The 10,000-nt window shown below is 42.5% G+C and overlaps 1 protein-coding gene across 2 annotated transcripts in view; it reads right to left on the minus strand.

Annotated features, from left to right (window-relative positions):
• LOC147016268 (nipped-B-like protein A) overlaps nucleotides 1-10,000 on the minus strand; it is a 263,933-nt gene that overhangs the window by 169,407 nt on the left and 84,526 nt on the right. For both annotated transcript variants that reach the window (XM_085844842.1, XM_085844843.1), the window contains exon 19: nucleotides 6,137-6,229. In XM_085844842.1, coding sequence (XP_085700968.1) covers nucleotides 6,137-6,229 — 93 coding nt within the window. The remainder of the gene's footprint in view (nucleotides 1-6,136; nucleotides 6,230-10,000) is intronic.

A 10,000-nucleotide genomic window follows, 5' to 3' on the forward strand; every position in this document is an offset into this window, starting at 1 on the left:
TGGAAATCACTTAAAACATGTAAAAATGCAAAAAAAAAAAATTTCAAGTATTTTTTCAAATTGGCCGCCATAGCGGCCATATTGGATTTTGGACCAAGTCCAAAATCTAATGGCATGATCCTTGGACCAGACCTAACCCCCCCCCCCCCACACCAAGTTTCGTCGAAATCCGTCGAGGAGTTTTTCCGTAATACTGTTCACAAACAAACAAAAAACAAATATCTTGCCAAAAGGTGACCACGTGTGACTTCTTTAAGGTCACACTGAGGTGAACAGAGCTGCTATCCACCAGGAGCGACTCCTTGAGGAATATCCGCCTACGAGAGATTCCGATGAGAATCGTTCTACAGAGTAACCATGAAAATATGTGTTTGCCTCATGACGTCACCAAATGACGTCATAATGTCTCAAGCTTGACATATCTAGAAAGCACTCATCGAGGTGTTCAATTTGAGGTACTACACGATATGGTTCCTAAAACTAGAAAATTTGACCTTGAGGTCAAATATGTTTGACCTCAGGCGCTATCCATGAAGGTCAAGGCCGATCGCCACCAAAAATTAATCAGCTGAGCGCCAGACCATGAACTATATTCCCATGAAGTTTGAAGACGATCCGATCAAAATTACTCAAAAAATAAGGGTTTTGTCGACTCCCCTGATTTGCGACAAAGTGACCTTGACCTTTGACCTTGACCTTCAAAATTTTATGCGCTGAAAGGGACCTCTATAGGCCTCTGATATGCGAAGTTACAAAAATTTCCAATGATAACTGTGCTCTGCGGAATTTTTTATTCGTGATTACAGACAAACAAAAAATGAAAATAAAAAAAACATACAAGCTGACTAACATATCTTGCAAAACTTCGTTTTGGCAAGATAACAAACAGAAAGGGGTGAAAACAGTAACCTCCGTCCATCTTCGATGGCGGAGGTTAAATATCATGCTACATATCGTTTTTGGACACATCTTTCAATGATGAAGAATCACTTGGAAAAAAAATTAAAAATCATCACATCCGGATCTGGATTCGGATCTTCACTAATATTGAATCAATTATTCCATGTCGCATACCCAACCTGTCCACCAAGTTTCATGTGAATCCATCCATAACCTTTTGAGATATTGTGCTTTTGATATATTTTGAGAGATTATGCTTTTGCGATATCGTTTTTGGCTCGATCTCTCAATGGTGAAGAATCACTTGAAAAATTCTCAGATCTGGATCTGGATTCAGATCTTCACCAAAATTATGCATTGCTGTCCTGGGATGGTCACTGACACACAAAACTTTCAGAACAATTGCATGAAAACTGTGGCCAAAAATCGTTTGACAAACAGATGAACACCACAGAGCAACATACTTGGTGAAAATAATTTTTTCACGAAGTAACAAGTGAAAACTTCACCTCTTTCCAACTTCGGTGGCAGAGGTAAATATTAACCCACCTCTGGTCAATTGTTCTTCCCCATAGCAACTGCCTTTACACTTTATCCTGTATAAGTGAGCATGCATATTATTAACCCCCGTTGGACTTAGTCCAAAACGGGGGCTAATGGATTCCGTCTCGATTTTTGTGTCTGTGCGCGCGTGCGTCTGCAACCATATCTCAGACATGGATGGATCAATTTTATTCATACTTGGCACAAAGACAACACATGATGGTATACATAAGCACATCATTTTGTTTCGTGATGCGAGGAAAAATGGCTGATTGGCGGCCATTTTATTTGTAAAAAGAACCGGTGTCGAACACATCCTCAACCATTCCACGGACATGCATTTACCGATCTTGTTTAAACTTGCCACACATATAATGAATGATGGCTTCCATAAGCACGTCATTTTTTTTCGAGATCAGATCCAAGATGGCCAACTCGTGGCCGTTTTGCTACTTAAATGTGTCCCCAACCATTTCTCAGACATACATGGTGTGATTTTGTTCAAACTTGGTACAAGCACAGTACATGACATACACATGCTCCTCACTATATTTTGTGATCTGATCAAAGATGTTCAACTGGTCGACTGGTGGCCATTTTAGTTGAACATAAATATAGGCTAGCCCTTTAACTCCGTACAGCAAAATAACTAAAACTAGCGGGGCTATGACATTGTATGTCTTTTTTGCTTGTTATCTTGCCAAAACGAAGTTTTTGCAAGATATGTTAGTCAGCTTGTATGTTTGTTTGTTTGTCTGTAATCACGTATAAAAAATTCTGTAGAGCACAGTTATCATTGGAAATTTTTGTAACTTCGCATATCAGAGGCCTATAGAGGTCCCTTTCAGCGCATAAAATTTTGATGGTCAAGGTCAAAGGTCAAGGTCACTTTGTCGCAAATCAGGGGAGTCGACGAAACCCTTATTTTTTGAGTAATTTTGATCGGATCGTCTTCAAACTTCATGGGAATATAGTTCATGGTCTGGCGCTCAGCTGATTAATTTTTGGTGGCGATTGGCCTTGACCTTCATGATTAGCACCTAAGGTCAAACATATTTGACCCCAAGGTCAAATTTTCAAGATTTAGGAACCATATCGTGTAGTACCTCAAATTGAACACCTCGATGAGTGCTTTCTAGATATGTCAAGCTTGAGACATTATGACGTCATTTGGTGACGTTATGAGGCAAAAGCATATTTTTCATGGTTACTCTGTAGAACGATTCTCATCGGAATCTCTGGTAGGCAGATATTCCTCAAGGAGTTGCTCCTGGTGGATAGCAGCTCTGTTCACCTCAGTGTGACCTTAAATAAGTCACACGTGGTCACCTTTTGGCAAGATATGGGTCACCCTGCGGGTGACATTGGTTTTTAATTTTTTTTATTGCAGCATCATGGAACTGTATGTAAGTACAGTGGTACTGCATGTGAACGTCACCTACACAAGACAAACTAGGAAGTCAGCTTACCTCAGGCAGATTGGTAAGCTAAATTTTTCATCACCTTACTTCTACACTCACCCCACCCATCCCCAGCCCCTCCCAGGTCACACATGTTCTTCCAGGAATCCTCACCCAGTTACCCTACCCGTCAAAGCTTGATGCAAACCTCTCATCCATAGAACTGACTTCCAATATCTGTCGTCTCATGCCCTTCTCTTCGGTCTTTCAATATTGATATCTTGCACCCGTCATGAGTTCTAATATACTCAAACCCTATCAATAATAGTATTTTCTTACTGACCCACAAAACCCCATTCTTCTGTGCCACTACCGATCTCATCATCGCAATATGTTTGTGCAGTTGCTGTCTGTTACTCTCTACCCATCATATGTCAACCTACCATGCTCCATTGTTCAGCTCCTCCAAGAGCCTTGACTTCTGCATTTTTAAAAGTCCTCATAAATACAAACGTTTTGTGGATGACACACTGGAAAAGGTTAACACCAAGTGAAAAAGAAGGGAAGAGACAGAGGTTGGGTTTGAGAGTATGGTGCAAAAGTGGGTCAGACCATTATTGTTCCTTTTCCTGTTCACCTCAGAATGACATTGTGGAAGAAAAAATAATTCTATTAATGTACTCTCAATTATAATTGTTGCTGGTGCTTTATAAATTTAATTTTTATGCTCTAAGTCGAATTGGCTGTCAGTATGTTTCCCTTTACCCAAGTCTTTTGACCTAAATGTTGATAAAAGGAATGTCTTGCTATGGAATAAAGTGACCTGGTTGATAACACCAACTTTTGCCATGATTATGTCATTCGCTTCTAACTTAGTGGACATGTATTGCATTTTGAATTATTTTGCCTAAATGCTTATCAGCCCCCTCGACTCCCACAAAAGCATATAAATGCCAGGAAATGTAATCTTAGCTTAGTGCAAATCATTGTGGATGTATACCATCTCAGTGGTTTGGACTCAGTGGTACCATGTAAATAAAGATTCTCTGATGTAATGTACTCTCGTTGTGGACAGTGAATTAATTGTTTCCAACAGATTGAGTAACAGGATTTAGATCGAGTCGGTTAACAACAAAATTCCATCGAGCAGTGATGGGTGAACCTTGATTTAATAAGGTTACCAATGAGGAAGTTGCTGGATGAATTCATGTGCATGTACTATTCCGGTAGGGATAGGAAGACTGAGATTCCTGAAATGGCTTGGCCATTTCCTGGAATCATCCTCATCTGAACTGCTGGCTCATGATGGAGGGAACCCATGTACAAATCCTATATATGCCATAATCTGTGTGTTTTGACATTGCCTACTAATATCCTTGTAATGCATGTAACACTGATGTGATGTCTACACCTGTCTTGATCCTTCATGGGATTGTTTTTTTTAATTTTTTACAAAGTGGGTCAGACCATTATTGTTCCTTTCCCTGTTCATCTCAGAATGACATGCTCTGGGTTTCAATACAGCATTCTTTAAACGATTTTGTTTCTCAGTTGTTTATAAGCAAAATGAACACATACAGGCGGTGGACAAAAAAATTCAAACACCAATATAAAGTCACTTAATATGGTGTTGGGCCACCACGTGCAGCCAATACGGCGTGTATGCGCCATGGTATAGAGTCCACTAGCGACTGGAATTTTGCAGGAGGGATGCGCCACAATTCTTCCATGAGAAAGTCAACCAACTCACGCTTGATGGAGGTGGAAAACGTTATCTCTGGCATCGTTTCAGAATATCCCATAAATGCTCGATTGGGTTCGGATCTGCTGACTGAGAAGGCCATGATATATGATTAACATCAGTGTCTTGCTCATCAAACCATTGGGCAACCACACGTGCTCTGTGGATGGGGGCGTCGTCATCCTGGAAGACATTCCTCCCGGCAGGAAAAAAAAAATGCTGCAACATGTGGTGAAGATGATCACTCAGTACCATTAATAACGATTAGCACTGACCTTGCCGTCTAAAGGAATGACTGCACTCAAACCATGCCAGGAAAGTGCGCCCCACAACATTACAGAACCACATCTGTTTGTCGAGAACATGGTGAAGGATGACTCATCTGACCATGTCACATTTCTCCACTACTCGGTAGTCCCATTCATATGCTCTTTGCATCACTGGACTTGCAAACGTGCATTACAAGGTGTGATGGATGAGCGGTTTGTGCATTGCAACCTGACCATGTGGTATCTTGCTCTATGGAGTTCTCAGCGGACCGTCTTTGACAAAACTGGCTGCTTACACCCCAGGTTGAAATTTACAATGAATTGATCTGCAGTTGCTCAAATGCTTTACCTTGCACTTCAAATTAACGCACGGATATCACGATCCTGGAGTATGTGCTTCTGTTGCTCTTTACTGATGATGTCTTTCCCATGGAGTTCCATGCCAACATCACCTTAGACACCATTGCTCGTGAAACATCAGCAAGTTGAGCTGTCCTCGTCACTGAAGCTCCTGCCAAACGTGCCCCAACAATCACCCATCTTTCAAAGTCAATGATGTCTCCTCTTGCAGCCATGCTCGCCATAATTATTGGCAACCAAGCCTGTGCAGCATTTTTATACATGACCCTAAGTATCCTGGGGATGCTATATCCTGAATTAATACATGAGCCACACCTGTGTTGAAGCCATTGCTTTCAATATACTTGTTGTCCCTCATTTACCCAGGTGTTTCCATTTTTTGGCTACTAACTCTAGTCCGCCATGCACACCACCTTGCCCCCTTTTCTGTAACCCCTCAAAGTCATAGACAATTCTCAAACCCACTCCTCATGTCTCTCCATAAAACCGGTGTCAAATCAACTTAACTCATCCATCCACTTCTCTCCTGGGTATCAAACTCATTTGAGCTTGTGTGCTGTATCCTGGTATTCTCGCCGGTCCTTTATGCTCACAGCTATTTCCCATATTATGTCAAACCGTGTGTCCATCAAATGATCTTTGCTGCTTTCTTCAGCAATGCGTGGAAATGAATGGTTTTCTTTGTTCCCCACTTCCCAGCTCCAATGCCATCAGTTTTGTTTTCTCAGATCTTTTCCAAACAAAAACAGGAGGTAGAAGAGAAAAACAGAGATTCGAGAGGAAGATGCAAAGAGAGGAGAAAAATAAATAGAGCAAAAAATAAAAGAGGGAACAAAAGAAAGACAAGAGAGGACAGATACAGATAAAACAGTAAAGAAAATGAAAGGAGACAAAGGAAGTGAGGGTGGTGATGTAAAACTTACAGAAAGAGCTGCATCTGCAGATTCGCTGTCCTCGAGGAAATCTAACAGAGCTTTCTGCAGCTGCATCACATCATCGGTCTCTTTCACACTGGGCTACGGAGAAAAACAAGCATATGGTGTGTCAATTACAGGAGTGCAGTGGGATAATTCATTACCTTGTGCAAATAACACTTTGTCAGGAAACAGGAATCCACACTTTGGGGATAAAACATTCTAATTATACTGTGCTTACAGAAATCTGACTCAGAGAGAATTCAGAGAGGATGTCAATACATATGGTTCTTTATGCACTTTATTATTTAGCTTTTAAACAAGGGTAATGCTTTGAGCCAGTTATGTGGATAAACAAATTATGTCAATTAGCCTCACTGAAAAGGTTTGGTCATTTAACACAAAAAAACCCGATAACGTAAAACACATACAAACTTTAACAAGCAACATTGAAAGTCTTATTAAATGGAGTCACAAAGAACAGGAACCCAACAAATGCTGTGGTTAATCTACAAAAAGTTTAAAAGCACCTCAGTACAACGATATTTGTCTGGCTATATGTATATTGTCCTATATTTATCACAAACAATATCATTATTTATACAGTAACGGCTAGATTTTACAAGTTAAAATAAACCAAATAAATAACAAGAAAAAGAGCAATCAGAGATTGCAAACCCTCGTCAGGACTTCTTTTGAGTGGTGTATTTTTTTTGGATTTTGGGTAAATCCAATATGGCTGCCAAACCATGTGACCAATGACATCATTTGTGAAAACCTTTCGTTCCTCATGGACAGGCAGTCAAATGTAAAGTTTCACCTCGATCTGTTCAGCCACTTTCAGAGAATATTTTTGAAGGTTTTTTTAAAATAAAAAAACAATATGGCGGCTGAATCACATGACCGATGATGTCATTAATTTTTTTTCTGTGGACCATTTTATCCCGAGATGACCCTCCAAATTTTTCATACTGATTGGATGTAGTGTTCTACATATGTAATTATGACGTCATAAAAAAATCACACTCATTCCCCATGAGGAGTACTTGCTACATGCCAAGTTTCAATTTCTTCCTTGGTGCGGTTTCAGAGATACAACATCCAAAGTTTTCCCATTTTTCCAATATGGCTGCCACACCACATGGCCTATAATGTCATAATCATCATTAAAACATTTTACATGAGTCGTCGCACCAATCGTGAAAATTGTGTCTCAATCTGACAAGCAGTTGCAGAGAAAAACACGAAAGTTCTGTGCGGACAAACAGACCCAAATGCAAAACCCTCTCCGAATCCCTTGGTGATTAAATAATTATTCGGCGACTATTCTGGATTAAAGATTTAAGAAGTGGTTACCCAAATGGACTAAATGAAATAATTCATGATACATCCATACTGTTGCGGTTCTGCAAAACCGCATTCCTCGAAGGCAACAGCACCCAACATACAGTGATCCCCAGGCAGTTATGTCGTTAGTATTCTTGCAGTCAGACCTTCCCCTCATGTCTAATTGGTTAACGGGATGAAGTGCATTGTGTGGGCCTTATAGCTAGGTCTAACTATATCTCTATCTTCCATTCAATCCTGATTTTCATTCCAACCCTTTCCTTTTATCCATGATACAAATCAAAGCAGGCACCACACCCAGACTGCCGCCTGTGAAAATCACAATGATGAGAAACTCTCCACCGACACTGTACAGGACGCGCATGGCACGCCCTTTCATTCAAATCTGCATCTAATAATTATATCTTTATTCTTTTCAATCCTGATTTACATCCAACCCTTTCCTTTTATCCATGATACAAAGCGAAGCAGGCGCAAATGCACGATAACAGACACGCACGCAGCCCTGTGATAATCCCCACCGCACTGTACGGGACGTGCATGGCGCACCTCTTCATTCGGGTCTGCGCGCTGATTTAAAACGGTGTCTCACCATCGACCTTCGTTCGCCACCTCGGCCACCAATATCTCCCGCAAACGGCAGAGGACATTCCGCGCATCCTCGCACCCAGGGCCGGCGCCAGACTATTTTGTGCCCTAGGCAAGGCCAGCTATGTGCATCCCCCCCAAAAAATTGCCAACTTCGATTTTTCGTTTGTGATGTTCTGCCTTTCATTTGCGGTACTGGGCTCCAGAAGGTCGTTTTTTTATCAGCCATAGCTCACTGGAAAAAAGAAATAAAAAAGTAAACAGTATTACATAAAGAAAAAAACAGTGTTGAAAGAATAGAATAGATAAAGAAAGAACAATAGATAGATAAAGAAAGAAACAGTATTGTTAGTGTTGAAAACAATAAACTGGTTATGAACTGACAATGAACAAAAACTATGATCAACAATGAAATATTATATTTTCCTTTTATTATGTGTTTTCTGAAAACAATAATTTGCATGTGTGACCCAAAAAACTGTGACCCTTAAAGGTCAGTAATGTGCCCCTCTGGGGTCTGCGCCCACGGCGGCTGCCTAGTTGGTCTTATGGTTGCGCCGGCCCTGCTCGCACCTTCGCATCAATGCAGTCGCCAACAAGCAGAGGCATGCTGCACAGCCCAGACCGTTCGGGCCGCGTGGCGTGTAAACGGAACAAGCACATCGACCAGCGCCAACCGCAGCTCGCTGGGAGTGCCCAAACGGGCATGCGAAGCCAACGCAACCCTCGTCCAGTCACCAGAATACGGCCCAGGAGTTTGGTACAGGCGATTCATGTCACGGTGTTCGGTGCAAAGCAATCCGCAGCTGGCCATATCGCGCCGGATGTGCGAATGGGACCACTTCCGACAGTAGGAGCCTGGCAGGACGGGGCCAAGGCTCAATGGGAGCGCACGATTGGGTGCGCGTCACTTCGGGTCGTCACCCCACCCTACACCACGGGGCTTATAAAATGCGGATCGCATCCGCCCTTGCTCCCTCTCTTGACCTCTGCATTCCCTGCTGACTCCGCCTGCCACTCTGCCCGCCTTCCTTGCCTGCTGACTCCGCCTGTCTCGCCTGCCACTCCTCCCGCCTTCTTCGCCTGTCTCGCCTGCTGGCGTTCGCCCACTCTCTGGACCAGTGTAGAGCACGCACTTACACAAGCCCCAGCACAGTAATTATCAGGAGATAACGCGCCGACTCTCAAGGTGGGATCACTCAGCGGAGCGTCCCCCAAAGCAAACTGGGTAGTCGGCCGACCGCGCAAGGTATTGCGAGGCCGTGAGTCCTCATCTCCTCGCCTTCCTTCTGATTATGTCATCATCGGGTTTGGTGTGTGTGTGTGTGTGTGTGTGAGAGTGTGAGAGTGTGAGAGTGTGAGAGTGTGAGAGTGTGAGAGTGTGAGAGTGTGAGAGTGTGAGAGTGTGAGAGTGTGAGAGTGTGAGAGTGTGAGAGTGTGAGAGTGTGAGAGTGTGAGAGTGTGAGAGTGTGAGAGTGTGAGAGTGTGAGAGTGTGAGAGAGTGTGAGAGTGTGAGAGTGTGAGAGTGTGAGAGAGTGAGAGAGAGAGAGAGAGAGAGAGAGAGAGAGAGAGAGAGAGAGAGAGAGAGAGAGAGAGAGAGAGAGAGAGAGAGAGAGAGAGAGAGAGAGAGAGAGACTGTCCTCGCTTAAGTTAAGAGCGTAGAAGATATAACGGTTTAAGTTTGCTCTGTGTCTGCTTTAGTAAGTTGCTTGCCTCTTTGTCGCACCCCAATAATTCCTTGCTATCCCTGCTGTACATAACAATAAACCCCATTCACTGTGCCACATACCTTTCCTCGCCTGATGGGTAATAAATGCTTGTATTTAAATAATGCTCGGTAATATTGGTAATAAATGCTCATTTTGGTCTCTATCTTCATTGTTTCAGCATGGCCCGTAACCTAGCCGAGCCAGGACGTTATCTGCCAACAATCCGTTC

Source organism: Eptatretus burgeri, chromosome 11 (genome assembly GCF_056783735.1).
Source record: "Eptatretus burgeri isolate ZD-2024b chromosome 11, Ebu_testis_v1, whole genome shotgun sequence".
NCBI classification, from domain to species: domain Eukaryota; kingdom Metazoa; phylum Chordata; class Myxini; order Myxiniformes; family Myxinidae; genus Eptatretus; species Eptatretus burgeri.